At 37.8% G+C, this 25,108-nt stretch overlaps 1 protein-coding gene across 7 annotated transcripts in view; it reads left to right on the forward strand.

Annotated features, from left to right (window-relative positions):
* Window positions 1-25,108, forward strand: part of rap1gapb (RAP1 GTPase activating protein b) — a 64,431-nt gene that overhangs the window by 22,033 nt on the left and 17,290 nt on the right. For 2 of the 7 annotated variants that reach the window (XM_056749751.1, XM_056749752.1), the window contains exons 1-3: window positions 10,615-10,728; window positions 12,875-12,910; window positions 21,462-21,558. In XM_056749751.1, coding sequence (XP_056605729.1) covers window positions 10,685-10,728; window positions 12,875-12,910; window positions 21,462-21,558 — 177 coding nt within the window. In that variant the 5' untranslated portion in view covers window positions 10,615-10,684. Of the gene's footprint in view, window positions 1-10,614; window positions 10,729-12,874; window positions 12,911-18,219; window positions 18,304-21,461; window positions 21,559-24,881; window positions 25,025-25,108 lie in introns of those variants that run through there. The other 5 variants (XM_056749753.1, XM_056749756.1, XM_056749755.1 and 2 more) reach the window with 4 other exon arrangements.

The raw sequence follows: 25,108 nt of genomic DNA on the forward strand, positions 1-25,108 counted from the left end.
ATGGTGTATGTTAAAGAGTACATAACATGAGATCATGTTGTAAATCCGAAGGTCAATGAATAACAAAGTGATTGACTTGGAAAAAGGGAGTCGACTCCCAAAGAGTCGTCTTTGGAGAATCAAAGAGTCGTCCCTAGTCTGATTCGCGACCGCCGCAGATTAACATCACTACATATAGTCCCCGCCTACTTTTTGCTAGGAATGCCCGCGAAAACGTCACTCTTCTCCCGCAAACACCTTGCTTTGATTTGCTGTTATTTGCTGACATTTTGATACCTTAAATGTCTGCATTACATTCTATCTTTTGTCTTCAGGTAGCCTATGTTTAAAAACCCTGTAGAGCCCTCTTGACCTATAATTTCTCCTCACTTCTCTCTCTCTACCGTCTGTCAATCGACCGACCCCCCACAGTTCATAAGCAATCTTCCATTAGACTGTAATTAGACATGAGAACAGTAGGAGGGAGGTAAACACAGAGCTGCACACAAAAACATCTTTTAATAGAGACAGTAGCGTCTCCAGGGAAAACCCAGATTATAGTCATTATTATCTTAAGTACCTCGTGTTCATTCAGGAAGAATTCTGCAAATTCACCTCGTAAATGTATAAATACAACCAATTAACAGTGGATGATGTTTTCTCAGACATGCAAGAGAAGTCATTAATCGTGGCACTTTGCTTCCGTGGTTTATTATCTCATTTACATCGTAAAGTTACATACAGGATTGAATGTTCATGGTGTTTAAGGTCTCATCGCTAGTGTTAATTAAACAAACACTTACTGTACGCATGTAACCATCTAACGGAGTTACCGTGGTTACCATTATCAATAATAGTAGACATCAGCCGCACGGATGTATGTATGAATTCACTTTTGAGTTGTTTTCAGGCAAAGGTCTCTGAGTTTGGGAGCCGTATGAATATACATCACAGACGCTGCCGTTCCCTCAACAATAGACCAGCCTACTAATTTATCACACTTCCTCTTAATGCATAATTGATATTCATGAGGTCTGTTGGTATTGCTTACCCGTCTACTGAGGCTGGCAGGAGATATTTTTCCCCTCTGCTCAGACCAACAGACCGAATATACAGACTGACAAAATTAGTTTTAATGTCGACTGATGTGTTTTTAGAGTTATAGACAATCTCCAAACAACAGTCAAAATTCATGTTATCCCTCTTGTTGGACATTCTCTTTTGCATACGATAAAAAGGGATTGTGACTCAAGAATGATGACTTTATAGCTATTAAGTTACATGAGATGTATTTTCATTTTCTGTGAACCATTCCTTTAATATTATAAGTCAGTGGTTACGGAAAATTGGTGCTTTTTAGTTTCTCCAACACTTGAGACCAACTTCTAAAGGCGGCTATAAATCCATCGAGGTGTTGACCAGCGGACGTTAGAAACAGGGCAGGTGTCTTGTTTTCTTCAGCTGAGAAATTGACTCGGCATGTGTCCACACGGAGACTGATACTGCTCCGGCGGTCTCTAAGGACCTGCTAATGTATAGAGCAGAAGAGCTACGATCAGAGCTGAAATGATCATCGTATGTACAGTGAAAATATGAGCTGTTGTGCAATTATAGCATAGAAATGAAGACTTTGTTTGTTTTGTTTTAACTTAGGGGACTTCTCAGGAGAAATGTCAGTCATAATTTTTCAAAAAAAAAAATACTATTTGATACTACAATACTTGAGCTGTCGTGGTTTGGGTACCGAAACCTAGTGCCATATCCGGTATGTAACTGGACCGACTAAACACACAGATTCCGGTGCGTCATTTCCGTTGATTGAGACATTTGCCCACATTCACGTGAACGAGAAGGAAGGCTCTGGTAATACAAACTCAACACATCTTACATGATGGTTAAACGTTCTCTCTCTCTCTCCTCCTCTCCCTCTCCTCCTCTCCTCTCTTCTCCTCCTCTCCATCTCCTCCTCCTCTCCTCTTCTCTCCTCTCCCTCTCCTCATCTCCCTCTCCTCCTCTCCTCTCCCCTCTCTCTCTCTCTCCTCTCTCTCTCTTCTCCTCTCCTCCTCTCCCTCTCCTCCTCTCCTCTCCCTCTCCTCATCTCCTCTCCCTCTCCTCCTCTCCTCTCCCCTCTCTCTCTCTCTCTCTCTCTCTCTCTCTCCCTCTCTCTCTCTCTCTCCTCTCCTCATCTCCCTCTCCTCCTCTCCTCTCCCTCTCCTCATCTCCTCTCCTCCTCTCTCTCTCTCCTCTCTCCTCTCCCCTCTCTCTCTCTCTCTCTCTCTCTCTCCTCTCCTCATCTCCCTCTCCTCCTCTCCTCTCCTCTCCTCATCTCCTCTCCCTCTCCTCCTCTCTCTCTCTCCTCTCCCTCTCTCCCTCTCTCTCTCTCTCTCTCTCCTCTCCTCCTCTCCCTCTCCTCCTCTCCTCTCTTCTCCCTCCTCTCCTCCTCCTCTCCTCTTCTCTCCTCTCCCTCTCCTCATCTCCCTCTCCTCCTCTCCTCTGCTCTCCCTCTCCTCATCTCCTCTCCCTCTCCTCCTCTCTCTCTCTCCTCTCCATCTCTCCCTCTCCTCCTCTCCCTCTCCTCTCTTCTCCCTCTCTTCTCCCTCTCCTCCTCTCCTCCTCTCATCTCATCTCGCTCTCCCTCCTCCCTACCACCTTCTCGGCTGTTTCAGCATTCATCACACTGGCAGACTATTTCACTTCAACAGCCGCAAGGCAAGTTTTAAAGTGAAACTAACGTTGATTCGACATGAACACGACGTGTCTGTAATGCGCACGATCACAATAAAACTGTTGCGCGTGTTTAAAATCAATGAAGCGCGTGCTGTGGAGCTCGTTCTTATCACATTAACCGATTAACGCATTTGACAAGAAAGACAAGGAGACACAGCAGTGAAAGTGCTAAAACTGTAGCACCTGTCAGTCTGTCAAGCTTTTTACTCTGACTGCATGTTTAGGCATATAATTAATCTTTATATAATTATACTATTTAATGCAAATATATTATGTACCCTAGAAGGCTCTATGCAAACAGACTTAATCTGTTAATATATTCAACACACTTTTTTGTGGCTCTTTTTGAAAAGTATCAATTTAAAAGTATCGGTTTGGCACCGGTATCGGTAAACCCAAACGAAACGATACCCTACCCTACGTATCATTAGGTTCCCCTATTTTCATATTTGTAGGTGAGGTTAGTCACTGTCAGGCCAGCCAGTGATGTACAGATTTATTTTACAGTATATGACCATCATTTTTATGATAGTGAATGCTGTGAAGATTTTCATGCTGCTGTGAAAAATTACAGCTGTTGAGGGATTCATGATAAACAGAAAGTCTGTGTTACAGATGTAATTTACATTGATTATAACTCTCTCTGATGTATAACTGTAAGAAAATATGGAATGGTTTTGAAAAGTCTGTTTTACTGAACGGTGCTCAATAGCAGTGGTTGTGGAAGCACATGTTTATCTCTTCTTTTTTCTTAGCTATTGTAATATATCAGAACACCTGTTTCTATATGTAATGCCTGTGGTTTCTAGAATGCATAGTGACATGATGACATCAAGAAATTCTTCACGGGATGCATAAAATATTGTTATTGACCCAAATCGGAGGTCACGCCCAATTTTATACGACTTGCCTGCAGGAGTCGTATTTGTTTACAATTACTTTAATATTAATTAATTGAACAGTCATGTTGTGTTTGATTATACAGTAACACTTCATGTGTTAAGTAACACTTATCTGTTTGTAATTTCAGAAGGAAGGTTGAATTTCTAGGCATGGTGATGTTAGAATGTGTCATACTCATGCCAGGTTTCATGCACCACCTTTATTTATTTGTATAGATAGAAACATATATTTTTAGAATAATTCAATTTACTCCGAATGTTGATGTCAGCGTTTGTATAAAAGCACAATATTGTAGGCATTTTGTCATGCTGTGAGGCAATGGTTAATTGTCTTGACAGTACTGAGCTTAGAGAATATGTTTAATCGGTTGAGGCGAGGGGGAATGTGCCAATTCAATTAAATTTTCAACTGGTGAATTGAAAGGCGGACATCCTGAGTTTTGCACACATACAAACAGACTTTGTGCAGACTAACCGAAGAACTGCGGTACCTGTTCACTTCTATTGCATAGACACAAAACCAATGTTATCAACATTCTTCTACATTCTTTTCCTTTGTGTTCTGCAGAAGAATGTAAGTCAGACGGGTTTGAAATGACACTAGAAAGAGTAAATGATGACCGATTTTTCATTGTTAAGTGAAGTGTCCCTTAAAGTGTTAAGCATAAGAAAGCATAACTATTTCAGCTTAGATGCCCCTCTAATAAAGTCTGTTTGGACAGATCTTATAACTATGCTCCCATTACAAATAGCCAGAAGGAGACAGATGCCCGGCCATCTGAACAGAGTTTTCAAATTCAAACTCTCAAGTCAACTACGGCCCATTTGGAGAGCATCGGATGAGATTGATGTAAACGTTCCCCATATGCCATTGTATTCGAACAGAATGATTTTTTTTATTAGCTTAAAGTATGAAGGACCTCATAGCTGAACTTTGACCTTGTTGTAGAGATAATATATGTTTATGGACTGGAGATATTCATTTTTGCCACAACAGCGCTTCGGGGGAGTAGGGCATAGGAATGATGACTTCATTCGTAATTTCCCCCTCGACAGCTTGTGAGGGTTCGGTACGAATACGCGTACCGTTACACCCCTACTTTTTATGTATTTCTGAACCGCTGTTTAACCTGCGGGTATTGCTGTAAAGCGCTAATTCAACACGTGTCTGCATCTAATCGAGGTTGAATCAATTAAGCCAGTGCTTCTCAAACTCTTTTGGCTTTAGTACCCCTTTTTATGATTTTTTCAAGCCAAGTACCCCTTGACCAGACAACAACATTTTACCTTAAAATTCAGTGAAATGAGAGTCAAACAGTTATTATATCTAAATGTATTAATTTATTTTTTATGCATCTTGTAGTCCTAATTTCATATAAAAATACTATTGTCATCATTTATTGATTTTCATTATGTAATCCTAAATGTCAGTTTCTCTCACGTACCCCCTGCAGTACCCCTGGGGGTACGCATACCCCCATTGACAACCACTGAATTAAGCGACCGTTGCAATTTAGTCGTTCTTTAGTTTCAAGACAGCTGGTAACTTGATAAAAGTGTTAGTATTATTAATAATACATGAGAATTGGAGGACAATGTGTCCAGCTCTAATATTAATTTGAGTCTTTATTCGTGTTTTCTATGGCGGTCATTAGGTGGTACTTGGAACAACTAATTTTAATAAAGCTGGTACTTGATCTGAAAAAAAAGGTTCTTTAGATGATAAAAAAGTAAGAAAGAGATGGTTCCTTATAGAACCTTTGACTGAATGGTTCTTCTATGGCATTCTTCTGTGAAGAACATTTAAAGCACCTTTCTTTTTAAGAAAGTAGTTCGCTAGAATAGTTCCACAGGCACCACCCCGTATCTCTCTCTCTTATGAATGCATTTGCATATAGGTCTGGTAAGGTCACATGAAAACGCTCTGAAATCGCAGCGATTTGTTATTCCATTTGGCTGAGGAGTGCTGTTGCGTAGGGACAAACCAAAAATAATCTACTGCAAACTGCACTGCATATACACAAAATCTCTCACAATGTGCCATATTTATCGTGATATGGGGTTATCTCTCTTCACCTCTCTCTCTCTCTCTCTCTCTCACAAACTGCTCGGCTCTGATGTCTCAAGCAGACTCAGACAGCCAGCAGTGCTCTCTCATGTTGAGGTCAAACACACAGTTGGGGGAAGAGACACAGACGCTGTTATTGTGGAGGTAGGGATGGGTCAGTCTGTGCAGTAAAACATTAAACGTACTGTAGCTGCAGGCTTTAAAGATGTAACGTTGAGCACGCTGAGGAGATCATCCATGAGTGCGTCTAACCTTCGCAAAATAAGATGGACATTTTTACGTTTTTTAAAAGAATGCTTTATACTTTGGCTGCACGATCGTGGGTATAATTAAAACTTCACGGTTATTTTGCTCAAAATTTTAATCACGTTTAATAAACGCGGTTATTCTGTCAGTCCCGAAAATTTTTTATAATTGGACTTCGGTGTGTTCATTGGGCCTATACTTTACAGCCAATTAATATGCTATAATCTGCTGCCATTGCACTTCAACCCCGTATTTCAAAGCACACAATCAATCATCTAAACACTCCACAGCAAAAATGATCATTTTGTGACCTTCAGAATGAAACCTTGCGACTCCATTTTGTTTATTTGTTTATTTTTATAAATCATTATTATTGGTCACCTTTCATGATTGTCTGTGGGTTTTGCAAAATAGTATTAAAATAGTAGAAATTGTGATATTTTTTTGTGATTTTTATTTCTTGTAAATTGGTGGTCTAAAGGATACAAGCTTTGCGATGATTTTCTAAAAGTACCGGGAGGTTTGTGCTTGCTTTTAACACGAATATTGCACAATTATCCTGAATTGATCATAGAAAACAGAAATCGTTATCAATTAAAAGACTAAGATTAATCGTGCGGCTCTACTTGAAACCCATTACCTTACCTCTTGGATGTTGCCAGGGTGTTGCTAGGTGGTTGCTAAGGTGTTCTTCAAGGTTTCTAGGGTGTGCTGGGTGGTAGCCTGCAAGACAATAGAGCAAATAATGGAAATTCCCATAATTCCCTGCTCATTTAAGATGTATAACAACACTGGTCTGTGTGCCGGGCTCTTTCAGGCCTCCTGCCGATAACAGCTGTAAATGGATGTGTTGCTGTGGAGAACACATGCTATCTTTGTTCACCGGTAAATAGAAAAGAAAGAAGCCTGATGGTATATGGGACATTGTTTGTGTGCTCTGTTTCTCATCGTCCAAAGTGCTGAAAGCCATTGACAAAGTTGCATCTCACAGCTGAGACGTGTTGCCAGGTAACTACACCTGGCAATGAGCTTAAAGATCCCTCGTTCAGAAACTTTTGTCATCAGCTCTAACTAGATGTATTTTTCCTTTTAAGTGTCTTACATATAAGAACTTCGTTGTGTAATTATAGATCCGTTGCGCTCTATAATCAAGTAAGATCCTTTGTTGTATTATATATTATAAATGTTTATGTAAGTTGGAAAAATGGATATGTTACTTGAACTGAAAACGAATTAATTTACAGTCATCCAGTTTGAGCATTCTGCTGGATATTTAGATCATATATGGATTGTTTATTGTGCGTCTTTAGAAATAGCTTTTGTTACCTGGACAAGAGCCTTGTGAATACTCTGCTAAGCGAATGATGAAACGATGGCCATATTTTATTTCTAGGGTGCAAAAGTAAACTATGTAACTTAAAAAGCGAAGCTGACGCATGTTGAGATGTAATATTGTCGAACGTGATATCCAACATCACTTACTTCCATACGATATGTTTGCAAGGGCAAAAAGCAGTACAAGAAATCCCCATGTGTGTGTCAGATGAACACTTTTCTATCCCATAAGGGAGCTGAAGAGCCATCACATTTTACTAATCAAATGATATTAACAAAAGTTGTTGAATTGGACTTGGCATAAAATGGTGGTCTGAGCAGGCTAGAATACCATAGATGTGTTTTCTGTAGAATTGTGATTTAATAAGGGAATGTATTGTAGTAGCACACTGTGTCCTGTAGAGGGCATTGTTGTTTAAAACCCCTCACTGCCAATGTCCTGGACAAACCACAGCTCGGTTGACCGGTGGCGTAGCCAGGAATCACAATGTAGGTGGCCCAGACAAAACCAGGTGGGCCGAGCCTAATATGCATCAGTTATCAAAATGCATAACTACACCAGCTTAAAAACTCCACCGTTTAATCAGATCATAAGCCTGGATGTCATTATAAACAGAAGAACATAACATCAGCATGATGACTACACGCACGCACGCACATCTGACAGACGCAACCATCATCAGATCAGCAGGACAGTAGTGGATAGAATGTAAAAACAATGCTTGGTCACGGCTCATGGGCCAAATAAACCAAATTAAATAAACAACTGTGACTAGGCAACCACATAGTAGGAAAATGTAGATTTGCTTACTTGTGACTGGGACCTGCGACGATGACAATGAGAGAAATGCTGACAAAAATACGAAGGAATAAGCTATCGTTAGGTTATTATTTTTATTCTTTTGACGTACACATTTTATTAGTTATTTATTGATAAATGCAGAACAGCAAGCAGTGATGTACAATCAGAACGAACATTTTTTTTTCGTATGCATTCTAGCCATCGAAAATAAATGCTAATTGTTTAGGCTGTTTAGTGCAATAACATTAATACAGATTACAAAAGAACACAGCAGTGAGTTTTATAAAATTATAGTATATTTGTCCAGCTAACCAATGCAAAAAGCATTGCATTATTAAGGTATGACATTTTTATTATATTATTTTAAATACGCATACTTAACAAATACGTACATTATATCCAGAGATTTTTATTCTAAAATATGCAGTTGAACATTGATGAAAAAAGACATTATAAGATCACGCAGATTAAATGAAGAACCCATTAAGAAAGCAGACAACCCATTCACATGCTTTCTCGAGTAAAATCAATAAATTCTTAGTAAAAACAACATAAGTCACTTATTAGGCTACCCTGTGAGGCAGCTGGCTGAATGGGGCTGACTGATAGGTGGGGTGGCACAGGTCCACCCGGGCCCCCGGGCCCCCCGATAGCTACGGGCCTACTGACTACATGTTCTTAAAACCAACACTGCAGAACATGTTATTCAGCCTTGAAAGACACTTAGATACAAGAGACATGCAATTTTTGCTTCGCAGCCATACTTTAGTTCACCAGACGGACCCCCCCAAAGTCCCATAAACATCTTATTAGACCTGCTGACCAGAACTACTGTCCAGCATGATTTAGGTCATTTGATGCTTTTTGATTTGACGATGAGGGACATTTTATTTCCTGTTCAACACAAAGTGTGAGTGTTTTAATAATGTTCAGGCACAAGTGTGTTTACCCTCGTAAAATAGGGTGTTTTTGTTTGGTTTTTGACTCTTTTGACCTGCTTTTAGTGTGTGTGTGTGTGTATGTGACAATCTCACAGGCATTGCCTAATTATCTCTCCTGGTGGCCTTCCTCATAAATTAGTAAACAGCCCTGTTTCTACACCTCGGAGGACACCTCAAGAGAGAGAGAGAGAGAGATTTTGACTTGTACATCTCCTAACAGTGTCGTTGCCAAATCTTGAGTTAGATTGTCATCTATAATATTAGCATTGAGTTATCAGTGGAAAGGTCTTGGCTTCGATTCCCTGAGATAATACATAATGATTAAAAACATTTGATTCCCTGAAAACACAATAAGGGGCCATTCAGACAGAACGCATTTTTCCATTCCATTGCGCTACTTTCCCATTGTTTTTCTCTGTAAAGACGTGTTTGACGGACGTGCATGACCGCTACTCTCGCGTCTCGCGTCTTTTGAAGCACCGCGTTTTTAAGACGCAGTGTCAAGTAAAAAAATCAACTTTTACGTCCAGCGCTGCTCATTAATGTCAATTCTAAAAGCAGTGAACCAATCAGAATAATTTGGAGACTGGGCAAGCCTTGCGACCTTTTGTTTACAGTAGCAAGTTGGCATGACAAAAAAAAAGAGGAACGGTTTATTCACTGTGTAGTTGTGTGTCAGCTGATATGAGATAACACATTGTGCTGTTGTAAGTGTTTCTATACAGTAAACATTCATTTCTTGGAGCCTGAGGCGATCACAGGCTATTCGCTTATGTTTTCTAAAGGTCTGACTATAAAAATGATATGTGAAATATACTGGTGAGAGAGGAAGAAAACATTTAGTCCTTGGTCATGTTTTTGTGCAGAAATTCTACTTCATATAGTTTGCATGAATTATTCATGGGTACGGCACCATTGGGAGCTTTTTATTATGTAAGGACTTTAAAACCAACCCTCAGCTAGGAATAGAGTGTCTTTATTTTCATTTCCGTTTGCACAGACTGTTCAAAGACTACAGAGAACACGGACATACACCCAAACCATGTCTGAATCTTCAGGTGTTTTATGTGAAATACAATGAGCTTCTTTATATTTGTGTGGTTCAAGATGTGAAGGTGGTTCGGTGGCGACCCGACTGAACTTATGACATTCCATTGATTTTTAGCTTTAATGAATTATTATAAATAAATGAAACCATAAAGAAGACCCATATTTTTTTGTCATGATATTTTGAATCATGAGTGTTTTGAAACTTCATCTGACATCTTGAACAATCTTTTCATCGAAAGGTCAAAACCGTCTCATAAAATCAGATAATTTGACCTTTTAAGATCTTCTTTGTGTTTCAACAGGAACTCAATATGATCGTGAGCATTTCTCGCCGCGACTATCTGCACTGACATTGCATCTCTTTATTCTTACTGCACGTCTCATTTGTGTCTTTTGTTATGGTTGCTATGGTTTTCTTTAAAAGTATTGAAATGAAAACGCAAACTCTTGCTCAAAGCTGTGGAGCATCTCCGGTAAAGAGACAGAGAGAGAGAGAGAGAGAGAGAGAGAGAGAGGGAGGGACTGACCGACTCGCATAAAGAAACACAAAATACTTTCCCGCATGACAAGAATTTCTTCGGTTAGAGGAGAACATACAGAAGAAAAGGAGGTTGAGAGAAACTCTGTCGACATCATGTCTCACAGAAAGAGGAGCTTCACCTTTGGAGCATATGGGGGGTAAGAGAGACGGACCATTGGGTGTTTGTGACCTGTGTGACGGATGACTTTGTGTAACCAAACATAGAGCTGGCGGGCATTTGTGTGCCATCATGGTTAAAATAAAATACAGTACATAAAATCTAAGTAGATGGTGACCATGGGCTCTGGTCAATAAAAAGATGGAAATTTAATTTGATTTATTTACAGTTTGTGTTGTAGAAGATCTGTACTTTATGCTAACAATATCAGGACATGATGACAGAGGCGTGTTTTTGACTTTTACGGTGACATGAGTTTGTCTTTGTTTTGCCACCTGAAACCTCATTGTTATGTTTAGAACGGTTCAGTGAGAAAGTTACACGATCTGAACGCTCTGTAGACAATCTTTTGGAGTTTTGATGATGGGAGATTTTCAGAAGCGCTTGATGCTCTTTGACAGTTAACACATAAATCAGATCTATCAGGTTGAACTTGTTTACATTTTAGTTGGCAAATCTAAACCGAAACAGGTTCCAGATTTCATTTGTTTTATACTAGAATCAGGCTTATTTGTTAGATTTGACTGAGAACGCCTAGAACATTGTGTGATGATACAATTTTGATTTTAACAGGAGAGTGTGTGTTTATTGTGCTTTCAGTTCAGGTTAGATGTTATCAGATCTCAAAACACACACATGTATACAAACAAACAAACACAGATCCCACATGTGGCAGGTTTTACGCCCCATTTCGAAGTTTGGCCTGTAAATGTTTACTGTCATGTTGTGTAAATGGAAAGGTCAACTTTTGTGAGGTCAATTTGCGATGATTAATCAAATTCAATTTATTTGATTATACAATGTTACTTTTTATAGTGTTTTGCTTTAGTTTACATTTTCTTCATGAAGTTTAACATGCTGAATACGAAAATCACAATAATTTTTTTTACAGCTGGCGGTACTCGCACAAAAACAAGAAAATATTTTTACACATTTATACATTTTGATATTATTACTCGTATGCAGAAATAACAAAGTACTGGCACAACAACAGTTTATCATAATAGCTACAAAAAATGAGTCATCCCAAACTTCAGAAGTGTACATTTGATCGTTTTTGTCTTTTATGACTAATACTGTCCTCACAAACCAAGTTCCAGACGTAGTCATCCATCATCGCTTCATCCCACCTTCCTTATGCTACAGACGTATCTAGAATTTTCCGACAGTGACAATAGGAAAATTTGTTTCAAATGTGTGAATTTTTTGACCGTTTTTGTTTATTTGCAATATACCGATATATTGTAAGTAATGATACAAGCTCAAAATTTACTTGATCTAAATATAAACTAAAACATTGATGCTACATGAAATAAATATTACCACTATAATAAGCTCCACAGAATTGTACACAAACTATAAAAAGACTACAATTATTTTACACTGTGTTATTGTTTTATTATTCTGGATACACAATACATATTGTTCCTAAGCAGCTTTACAAAAAACAGTACCCATACTACCAATGTGAAAGCCTAATGACATTTGTGTCATTTCTCTGGTATTGAAATACAAACTTTAGCCACTAAATTATTGATGTTACCACGTGTCCTTTGCTCTTTCCAAGGTTATGGAAATATTTGTTTCTTATTGTTTCCAACCTGAAGCGTTACTTCATACTGTTGACACAACAGCACCACTTTTTCCTTTTAGTCAGCAGAAGGTCAGATAACATGCCAATGCTGTGATTGACAGCCTACAAATCACATTATAGGCTGTAGATGGCGATATCCCCTTATGTTCCTCATCCTAAAACATTTGTGTTTACATTTTTCCTCAAAAGTGTTTAATCATGAAGATTGATTTTTCTGATAGCTTTTTATCACTTGATTTATAAATAACATATGCAAATGAACGAAACAAAGGTTAAAGGTTTGACGTATTTTTGAAAAGCGTTTTTTGAAAAGGAAATGCCTTCCGTTGTTCCTCATCGTTGTGTTGGTCTTCGTTATTTTTTAACATGATAAATTTGCTGAATCCTCACCACATCGAGTGGATTATATGAGATTATATGATTACATTTCAAGTCTGTTGATGTATTACTCTTGTTTACACACATACAGTATGAGAACTATGAAAATGTCAATGTTTATGAACGATGTTTATGTTTTTTTTTTTCTTTGCAGAGTGGACAAAAGCCTCTCTAGGACGAGACCTATATGGTAAGAACTTCTCTTTCTTTTACATCTTTACGAACCCTGATGAAAAAACAAGTAACCAATCACATTAATGTTTATAATGGGAATTGTGTTGGTTTAATGGAAATTATAATGGCCTCTAACTGGTAAGGTGTTGGGTTCTATTGGTGAGATCTAGAACCGATAGTTCAAATTATCGTTGTTGGTGCCGATCTGCAAAAACAATGAATCGGTCGACCTACATGTTTTTATTATAGACTGATTCAGTGGCAACAACATTAACGTTAAAAGAATCAACAACATTTGAGTAGTTTGAATTTAAGTTATTACAACTAAAATACAGTCAAATTAATACAAATTATTAATGTAAACTACGTCTAAAATAAATAGTACACAGACTGGAAGTTAACTTTGAGCCAGGCGAGTATCAGATGAAGCCGTCTATAAATGCCAAATAGGCCCTTAACTTCTATTTATACAACTTTTGTTTTGAAGGATTCTCCACCATTGCTTTTTGTGTCATGTCACATTGAATAATCGCAAAGTTCACCTGAAACACTTTTATTGTTGTGTGTATGATTCAGAAGTTTGGATTCGATAAGTCAGAGTAGATCCACTCACCCTGGAAACTCAAGCAAGCTCTCATTGCCTTGCATCACCCACCCTGTTGGATTTTGACACCTGCTTGACTGACTGCATTATTACTGTAGAGAAGAGTGCTGGTTATGCGTAAGGATGCTTTATAAAGGCTGTGGAGATCATGTGTCTCGAGGGAGAGCGAGAGAGAGAGAGAGAGAGAGAGAGAGAATGTGAAATGTAATTATGCCGGGACCTGAGTTTCAATCCACGTGCATCATCCCAGATAAGCACTGCGGTGCATGATAATGCGACCAGAGATGGCGTGCTTGTAAAACCATCTACCTATATATTTCTCGCCTTTTTAGTTCATTGTCAGTTTTGTGCATTTACTTGCACAGGAGTTTTCTAGCACAGATCAGTTTTCGTACATTTGTACATGTTGTAGAAGCCACAAAAGACATTCAGTGGTGCTCTAAACAGAACAACACTTAATATGTGTTTATTTTTTTAATTTTATTAATTTGATATTTTAAGTTGTAACCTGCACTTTTTCTATACTCCACCATCTCAGTGTGAAGCATACAATTGCAGCATTAGATGCTTTGTGTATTAAACCAATACTTACATGGAAATTGTGCCCAACAGTTCAACGTATAAATAATTATTAATATGCACTTGTGGATTAGGGTGAGATAAGAGACCAGTTTTAATAGATTTTTCATGCACTTCCTTAATAGCTGATTTTCATTTTTCTCCAGAAAAAAGTTGTTCAGCTTTTATCACACAGGGCCTGTTCGGACTTTCCCAGTCACATTGAGTCCCTTTTCAAACTTCCTGAAATGTCACCGATATGCCCACCACCTCCGTAATAGCCTATGACACAATGCTTTTATAATTCCATCTATTCATACTTGTGTTACGCATTAGGCCGGAATACTCTTCTGCGTGGTGTGAATGTCGTCGCTGCGTCACAGCTCGAGTGGGCATCCTTAAGATGCTTTCTCGTCTTCATCAGCAGGCCTAGGAATTGTAAAGACAGCCCTCAGATTTATTGAGAACTTGATAAATCAGCAAGACTGAATAGTTTTGTCACTACATGTTTTGAGAAAGAATATGTATTTTATATGTACAACATTTATAAACAAGCACTCTTATGTCAATAGAAGAAGATTTTGTGGAAAGGCATTTTCTCTAAAGATTGTTTGTTTTTGTTTTGTTTGACACGAGTTTGCTCAGACACTGTGAGGACAGCAGTGGTCTTTAGGGACACCAGTAAGACGTGTCTCTCAACGACATTTACTGTCAACTCGCATGACTCTGTGCTTTCAGTCAATGTGCTCTCTCTCTGTCCTTATCTAAATAAGTATCTAATAAAGGGGTCGTATGACACGGCTAAGACGAATATAATTGTTTGTTTTAGATGATATGCAATGTGTATACACGATTTAAGGTTCAAACACACTGTATTTTCCACATATGTGTTTGTGTCTCTTCTTTCCCCCGCCTCTCAGAAACTCAGGATTATTTACAAAGTTTATGGCTCTGAAAAGCAAGGTGTGATTGGCCGGATAACCAGTGCGTAGTGATTGGTGGAATAATGCAAGCATGTGATGGAAATGTAACGCCTCGTACCATATTTTGAACATCAGGTTCCAAAGAAATGTACTGACAGGTACACCCATCCCTTACTTGCAAAAAAAACATTTGCGCCATATGACCCCTTTAAATGTTATAAAATATATTAAATTAAAGTTTTTGGTGATTTTTGCAGACATGCGCTTCACTTACAGTTTTAAGAATTAAAAAAATTGATCCAAAGCTTTTGAGTCTTAACTTTTGGTTGGTTGGTTTATTGTGCCTTGTCCCCTGCTGTATAAGTTTAGATTGTCTTTATGGTTGAAAACTGGCCGGGTGAGAAAGCAGACGAGGGTCTCCACCCGTTGTTACCTGATAACTCAGTCTGTGTTTAACTGAAGACCTTTGACAAAGCTGACAATATTATTCAACTTAGAGCGTTGTTTTGACTCTGCCTGTTGTTTAGATGCACACATCTACATTTACATTCATCTCCATTGACAGAAATGACAAATGCCACGAGAAACTACATTTTAAGATGGTTAATTCAGCATGTTACAAAAGATTGAGATACAGAAGCATTTCTGAAATTTCCAATTATTTTATAATAATATGGTCTAGTAGACGGTTTTAAATTTTTTCTTGGTAATGGGTGAATAAAAAATTCTTGTTTGTACAGATTCCATTAACCCTTATGTGGATTTTGGGTCAGTGGGACGTTTTAAGTGTTGCGATTCATTGTTTTTTATTTTTACTGTTAGACATTTATATTTATTTAATATTAGTTGTTTCAAAAAAAAAAAATGTAATTTCACAAAATACATGTAAAATAAAAATCAAATAATTAAGTAGGTTATTTTACATACGTTGTGCATTTAATGTTTTTTTATCTATTTTTATCCCATTTATAAATTACAAATGTGAGAGAATATATGATTGTACTGCATTCATTTTCTTCACAAATAAATTCTAAAAAGAGTTTTATGGGGGTGTTTAACTCTATTATATTATGTTCTCCTTCCACTTTAGAAGCTAAATTTCTTACATATGATCAGAAAATATAACCCAATGCCTGGTCTGAATCTGAAACAGAACAACTCCCAGCCCGTTCATTTCCATGGTCAGTTTTTATGGCCCCTGTGGCTGATTTTGTTTGTCTCGGACCGAGCTAATACCTCTGAGGCAGTGAAACCAAACGGGTTTGGCTTCTTTAGCTCCTCAACACACAAAAGAACTCAACCTTTCAGAGTCCCTGTCCGCTTGGGTGTGGAGAAAAAGACTTTAGAGGATAAGTGGCTATTTTTTGTTCATGTGGAGCTACAGTACAGAGAAGCATGCCGAGGTGCTCAGAGGACAGAGGTGACAGAAGATTGAGCCTTTCAGAGGCCGTTCTACGCAAAGTGCATCATTTATGGTAAGAACGCAAGGTTTGAGAGCCGAATTTCTCTAGGTTTGCTAGGAAACATCTATCAAAATGCTCAGTCTTGATGGATAGCAATGTTCAGAAGATGCACATTCGTGAGTATTGTTTTGTGAAGAAAAGTTTAATGAGTGTAGAGCTAGAAGATAAGTGGATGCTTGGATGCAATTCTGTCATGAAAGAATTCGATTGGAAATCTCTCGCTTTGTCTTGTCTTGATCAAGGCAAATAAAGTTGTTTCTTTTTCCTGTAAAAAGAGTGTTTTCCAGTTTACCATGTGGGACACCATATTGTTGGTATAAATGAAAAGATTTAGTTAGTTTTGTTCGAATTACGGCTGTGGCTTTGCAAGAGATGTTCCTGTCTTACATGGTGCTTTGGCTTTGTATGTTTAAAGTTGTGGGAATGTTTTGGGCTTGGCTCAAAGTCCATTTGAAGTAGTTGAAGGTCTAGGTGGGCTAATTGTAGGTCCCAAACATCCTTTAAAACTACATAAGAGGCTGGAATTACACACACATACACGTTGATGCATGCATAGACTGCCTTTGCAATTACTGTACATTAAATGCTAACAAATAGCTTTTTTCTGAACTCTAATATGTTGCCTGTGTTACAAATACAACTCTTAAAGTTCTTAAATGATATGTTTTATGTGCTTATGATTGGCTAAATGTGTCTCATTTAAATGCACAGCCTTGTACGATGCATCCTGAAACAGAAAGTAAGGGCGGGAAACATTGAGTGACTCCTCCCTATTTAAAATAGCCAATTGCGTTTTGTTTACCTTATAGCTTGGAATCTGATGAGAAGCTGAAGTGCAGAATAATGTCATTGATCAGTATTTGCAGAAGGAATATCGTTTAAATGTAAATTTTGTGAATGTTCTGCAGCACGCTAGATATCCATAAGAATAATGTTCATACAAAAAAATAAAGCAATCATAACTTAAACCATTTAAACCTCAAATGTGTGAAGTTTAACGTCATCTAGCAGTAAGGTTGAGAACTGCAGCCAACGGCTCACTCCACCCCTCCCTTCTTTTTGAAGCACTACGGTGGCTGAAACAGGACTAAGATTTTGTTTTATTAAATGAGGAACAATACAAAAATAGTATTAAAATATCTGGGTGTAGAAGCACAGCGCGAACGGTCCCGCGTTGTATGTAGATAGAAATAGCTCATTGTGAGTTAATAAAAACATAACGTTTCTTTATGTCAGACCTCTGAAGACATAGTTATGTATATTATATTGGATTTCTGTCAAATGGTCCTGTAAAAAATGACACACTGGACCTTCTGGATTAAAGATCCAATGTTTTGCCTCGTTGAATTCCATTACAAGTGCATTAGGAGAAACACTTTTTACAGATTGTGGGTGAGTTGAAATAATATTTTTTTAATGGTCATTGACTGCATGTCGCATATGCCGTCAATAGAGCTCGACTTGTATTGAACCCAGAACATTCCCGTGGACACACGACCGATGTTTACACGAGTAGACTGCACCAATGCCAGTGGGAATAGAAAAATCACACAAAATAAAAATTTAGAAATGTGTCAAAGCAGAGATCATATCAGAAAAGTGACTTAAGAGAGACCGAACACATTCGAAAGTATTAGATTCTGTGTTGATAACACAAAAACATGAGAGAGAATGGGAGTGAGTCATAAAACGGAGAGAGGAGCCAGGGGGAGGGCAAGAGAGAGAATAAGTTGGAAGGGTGAGAAAGAGAGAGAGAGAGGATGAGCAAGCAATAGGGAAAACATGCGCTCTGTCTGTCACCTGCCCATTTGGTTGGGAGCAGCGGAACAGATTGCGTGGTGCCGATTCGTCCTCTGTGCATGTACGTACCCTCTCTCTCTCTCTCTCTCTCTCTCTCTCTCTCTCTTACACACACACACTTTGATAAAATCAGCTGTCTTTTTGATGATGTTATAGCTTTGCCTGGAGCTCAGGCATGTCGGACAGCATTACTGAAGCCAGTTGTGATGAAATAGGCGACAAGTGAGACCTGTGTGTGTGTTTGATCGGCGTATTAGTTTTTCATGTGAATGCGTTTAATACAGTGTCATGATTGTTTAAGCATCTTTAATATTTTGGTAAACCGCTAGAAAGACTTAGTTTAGCCAAAAATGAAATGATGTGTTTTGTCAGTGCAGACCTGTACGACTTTCATTCTTCTGTTGAACAATTGTTAAGCATGTTGCTTTTTGCTTCATGGGAAGTAAGTAAATGGGGTCGGAGGATGTGAGTCACTAACATTATAGCATCATCTTTGTGTTCATAAAAAAAGATTCTACAGATTTTCAGCAACACAAGATAAATGGCGGTAAATGGTACAGCTGAAATGTCATTTTTATGTCATCATACAATCAAAGTGCGTAATGTTACAATCGTGGACTAATATCTGTCTGTTGTTCATTTTAATGAGGAAATGTGTTTCTTTAAATTGTTAAGTTCTTTTATAAAGTGTGAAGTTTATCAACGTTTTATTTTATCAGACATTGTAATCAAAATCAAGTCATTGTTTTGAAGCAGGTGTTGATGATGTGGTTCACACTTACCAACGTGACTGACTTTAGTGTGTGTGTGTTTAAAAGAACTGATGAAAACAGAATGCAAACATGGAACCGTGATGCGTTGATTTCATCTTTTTCTTTACACACGCGTGCACGCACAAGCACACACACACTGTGCACTGTAGTTTTGTGTTAGTGTCAAATAACTTCTTGCTTATTCATGTAAACACAGTCAAATTCATTTGTATTAGCAGGTGCACCTGACAGCAGGGAGGAGCGCCGCTTTGCATTTTCTATATGAATCGTCTTTTTTGCTTTCAGTTTTTCCCCAGTCTTTCCTTTCCCACAGCGAGTGGTTTTATAATGATATTGGATCACAAAACCAGTCTTGAGGAGCACGGGAACATTTTTAGTAAAAGACAAAAATACATTGTATGGGTCAAAATTATAGAGTTTTCTTTTATGCCAAAAATCATTAGGATATTAAGTAAAGATCATGTTTGATTAAGATATTTTGTCAATTTCCTACCATAAATATGTCAAAACTTTATTTTTGTGAGTGAATGGCCTGCCACTGTGTCCGTGATTAACAACTTCACAAGTAATTTTTGATTTTTTTCCACATTCTCAGATTCCTGAGTTTTAAATGGTTGTATCTCAGCCAGATATTGTCATATTCTAACAACTCATACATCAATAGAAATCGTATTTATTCATCTTTCAGATTATGTAAAAATCTCAATTTATTTTTTTTTCCCCATAAGACTGGTTTTGTTGTCCAGGTCATATCTATGTTTTGCAACAATAACATTTGTGGTTTGGTTACGTGACAATTACGTGACTGTACCTTCTGCAATAGCCCTTTGTAAATATCCTCTTTTATTATTGGCAAACCTTTCACATCTTTTTACATTGAAGAAATGTTTGAATTCACATTGAGATCTTCAATAATATTGACTTTTACATACCTGACAAATTTGAGCTCAGTCTCTTCAGACACGCTAATGGTGACGTTTGTGATTTTCTCTCTCTCTCTCTCTCTCTCTCTCTCTCTCTCTCTCTCTCTCTCTCTCTCTCTCTCTCTCTCTCTCTCTATCTCTACTTATGTGCCCTGACATATCAACAGCATGTTCCTCTGTCAGAACTGTCAGGGGTCTTCAGGGGGTTTCAGGCTAATGAAGTCAGCCTACCCCGGGAGACCTTAGGTTCTAAAGATTTAATGAAATGATTCGGTGACGTAACGTATCTCAACTTTTGCTTCTTGTCCCACTGTCTTGGGTACATATCAAATCATCCAAATGCTTTGTGTGATGGACAGGAGCCATTCATTTAAATGGGTCATGCATGCAATAAACTTACAATAAACATAACATTATCATCCGGTGGTGTGAACGCTTATATATTTATCATTCTTGTTGTGATCTGGCGTGAAGAAATTACAGTGTAGTGTAAGTTACTCTGAAAATGTAATGAATTACTAGTTACTTATTACATATTCAATAGTGTAATTAGATTACTAGTTACTCTCTCCAAAAAGTATTTAATTACTTATTACAAATTACTATCGATATCCTATCAACCTCGATCAGTTGAGTGATTCAAGGATAAACACGAAACGACTCTTAATTAATATAAATAAATAATATGAAATACACATAACTACAAATAAGTATTCTTAATAACTGACTTAAGTATTACAAATGTGAGAGATAGATTAATGCATGCATTTTAAAGTGAGACTTTGAAGTTTAATGTCAATTCCACTATTGAATATGCATGACGCAGTATTTAGTTCAATTACATCCGAAGTAACTAATTAAATCACAGAAAAAATAAGAGTAATCCCTTACTTTGCTTTTTTAAGAAAAAAGTAATTAAATTACAGTAACTAATTACTTAGTAACTAGCTACACCCAACGCTGAGAAATAATGAGCAAATGTTCATTTTAGATACAGTTCATTTGGTCTCAGTGTTTAGAGTTTATGATGTTCTCGACTATTACAATGATTCATGCTTTCAGACAGATATCTGTCTATGTCCAGAGCAGGATTCACATGAACTGATTGAGAGCCAAATGGCTAGTTTGAATTGATTTTGGATCGGCTGTTAAAAGCTACGAGAAACCGAGAGCGGTCGATGTAAAATAATGCGTCTGAACAGAGCTGATGGCTCGAGTTAAATTACAGGCCGGTGGTGAAACGCCAGCGGCTGGTGAAGGAAACTTCAGGGCTTGTTTCTCCCCCATGCGGTGCGTGTCATTCAAGTATCGCTATTTTGCCGTCTGCATTCACAAATACCTGTGGCGCTTAAAGCGGCTCGTATCAGATCCTAACTAATCAATTCCTTCCCAGTTGAAGTGATCAATGAAACAGAGCTACGGCTTTAATTTGATCTTCAGACGGATACTTACATGCTCACTTAAACGATTTCCTTCAATCAAGACCCTTTTTATTTAATGTGTTATTTTCGTTGTGTCAACAGGAAACAAGATGGCAGAGCCCCACGAATGTCTGACACGTTAGAGCGGCCCGTTCTGCTCAAACCTTTTACAACGTCACCTGGACTGACTCTTGTGAAGGTGGGATTGATTTTTATTTCTATCTTCACGACTTTTATTCTAAAAGATTCCTTTGTGGTATCAAACGATTTCTTTCATTTAGCTTCTTTTTCTTCTTATATAAAATGATCTGAAAAAAATGAGCATCTGCTTTGTGTTCATATGTAACTCTATATGGAGAACTAGGAGTGCCATAAAAAATAATGGAAGATTATTAATAAATCTACACTGTATAGACGCTTTCAACGGACACGTGCGTGCGGCCCAAACTTGACTTTCAGTCTGTGTTCAGTTATATTATAACCGTTTATTTTGTATTCATTTATACTATTATGTTATTGTATATTAATTGTATTAAAGTTAATATAAACTGCTCAACAGTTATAGATTCTATGCAGAGATCTACCTCAAGTTAAGTTTGGGAAACATAACGCTTTATGCTGTTGAAAACGGTCTATACATGTTAAAGCTACAATCTGTAACATATTTTGGTTAAAAACAAATCAGTTATTGAGTAATGTATTTTTTGTTAATTTTTTTTTAATGCCAAATCACAACGTAATGCAGTGCAAAATGGTAAATACAACTGTAAATCAGTTAAAAGTTAATAGTGAAAATTATATTCATCAATTACATTTTTATGGATTTTTTTAATATGTAAATGAAAACATACGATCTCTGTTAAATGTTGTATGGGAAATATAATTTTGACATCATTTTACTTGCGTAACGAAAACATACGTACGTAAGATAAATATTATATTTATATTAATTTAAGATAAATATGTTAATAGCCCTATATACAGTATGTTTTAATAGCGATAGAGAGACAAATGTTACACATTGCGGCTTTAATGTTTATTCAAATTGTAAATGAAATGTTTCTATGTATATTATTTTCAAGACTCCTAGAGATCCATAGAGTTCCTAATTTGTTTGTGTAATTCATGTTTCATCGGGTGAAGTGTGTCACCAGAATTACTGCACAAGCACCGACTTCCAACTCCTACTAAAAAAGTTTTTTTGCTGAGTACCAGAATACAAATTTGGTCCAGATATTAAATGATAATACATTTCAATGCATTATTTAATACATTTCTCTACCTCTGTTTGTAAAGCATTTCTTTGCCTGTAAAGGGGAACACATACTGATAAAATATATCTTGAGGACATCGTTAGTTGCTTTGGATAGAAGCGTCAGTCGGATACGAAATGTCAAGGATCCGATATAGTCAATATCTTTCGCAACTCTCTTTTTTAAACTGGGTTGTTTGTATGAGTCGTTGAATACGACTTTGGGTTTACTTACTTTAATGAGCTAAAGACAGACCACTGTTTTCACAGCGCCAGCTCGCCCCTGGGACACCCACGCCCTGCTTTACCTCCCGAGTGTTTTTTAATTGAACTCATCCGTGTCTTTGAGCGTGTCTGAAAGACATTAGCACAAAGGCTTTTGGGAGTTTGGCGAAGTGAAGTGTCCGTGTTTAGGGATGTCCTAGAATGATTAGAGCGTCCCGACGGCATAGCGAACGATTCGATGTGTAGTTAAGCTTTCATGTATTTTACTGAGTGTCTCATAAGGTACGACTTTACGAAGATCTGTTTGCACAGTCAGCTTAGGGGTCTCACAGTGGGCTGATAACGGTTGGGGTTCGGTTCCTACATGTCCCTTGTGGGATTGTATTTTAAACAAATTAGAGCGTAAATTGTTTTGTTTATTCTGGGTTTACTTATGATTACGTATTAGAGACTTTGCATCACGCAGTTGATTGTCACGCTACGCAATAATGCAAAATACAATTTTATCAAGCCTTGTGTATGGTGAGCTGTTGGGTTACCGTTATTTCATTAGAGAGAGAGAGACGGCCATCACATATTACCCTTAAAAAAATCAAAAGCAGATACGAGATCTCAACTGTTTCTCATAGACATCTTTAGATGAGATCTCGGCAATGCCACAGATTGCTCAGATTTACCAAGATACCAAAGTCATCCAAAGTCTTACAATATGAGCTATTCTATTCTATTCAATTTATTTTAAATAACAAGTGATCTGGATTCTGACTCAATGTCAACATTTGTCTCATTAGATCAGAAATCGCAGGAGAAACGTCAGGGATTCGTTGATACCGAAATGAAAAATATCTGAGAATTCTATTAGCTGTCGTGAGCTATGAAAGAGAAATTGAGCAATAACATTTCTCTCTCCAGAATAAGACCTTACAGACAAACCTAGCTTATGAGAATGAAATTCTGGCTTACAGCCACACGTAGTGTGTAAACACATTGATCGTGGAAAACACAAGGATGATCCCAGACTCGGATGTTTGGGACGCTACTATAGATTCTTCTGAATCCAAGAGCAACAACAGCAGACAACAGGATGGGTTTAACAAACCTTGAACCATTCTTTTACAGAATAGGGTTAGTGGAACCTGAAACTTTTTTTATTGAAGAGAAATCTGATTCGTTTTAAATCCCTTCCATCATTGCTTGGCTTTGTTCCTTATATTTTCACCACCTTCAAAGATGTCTTTTTTCATATTAATACATCACATTCTTAAGGTTTCACAAACGCCCAGCTGCGAGGAAATTCAAACAATGCTGCGTAATGTGCAATTATGACCATGCAACGCAAAAACAGGAAGTCGTTTTATCTTCAGGAATCTGGCATTGTCAACCTATTCGTTGTCGTTCTGTTTTTTAGAAAAATCTACATTTTATTGAAGCAGGGAAGATGTATAAAGCATTGCATAACACACCACATCTCGCCTGTTTCCTCTCTCGCAATGATCTCCTGAGGTCACCCAGAGGTGTTTGATTTACATTATGATTTGATATTAGAAAACGAAACGTTTTCTCATAAACCTCTTTAAGCAATAGTTCATCTCAACATGAAAATTCTCACATCATTTGTTCACCCTCTGCAGAACACAAAAGAAGATCTTTTGGGAAATTTCTCTGTGGTTTCGATTTTCACCAGACAGTGAAAGTCAACGGGGGCCGATGGTGTCGTTAGGGTACCAACGTTATTCAAAATATCTTCTTTTCTCTTCCGCAGAAGAAAGAAAGTCAAACAGGTTTGGAATGACATGAGGATGAGTAAAGGTTGCAAAAATGTTCATTTTTGGTTGAACCATCCCTGCTTTAAAACGCTTACAGTGACATCACCAAACACACAAACTCCACACACATTGACAGCTACAGAACATGTGTTAGTTACCAGTATTCTCCTTCATTACTGATTACATTTTAGGAAGTTGTGTGAGTTTGAGGAAGCCACGTGTTTTTTCGTGCCCTCCCCGCTGCATTTCTCACCAGCAGAACAAACGAGAGAGAGAAACAGAAAGACAGACAGGCGAGCGGGTCAGAGTTTTATTTCCAAGGTTTTAGTTTATTTATTTGCAACTTCATCATGGCTAAAAGCTTGTACCGGTTACGCAGTCCAGCCCTCGTTGCTATGCGCCAGCGCCGGAGGCACAGCGATGTGAGTACACAGCAAGATGCTGGATGAGAGTAAAAGTAGTTAGTGTGAGAAATTCAGTCATAGAGAAAATATGTGATTGCGTTA

The sequence above is a fragment of the Triplophysa dalaica genome, chromosome 6 (genome assembly GCF_015846415.1).
Source record: "Triplophysa dalaica isolate WHDGS20190420 chromosome 6, ASM1584641v1, whole genome shotgun sequence".
Lineage (NCBI taxonomy): Eukaryota > Metazoa > Chordata > Actinopteri > Cypriniformes > Nemacheilidae > Triplophysa > Triplophysa dalaica.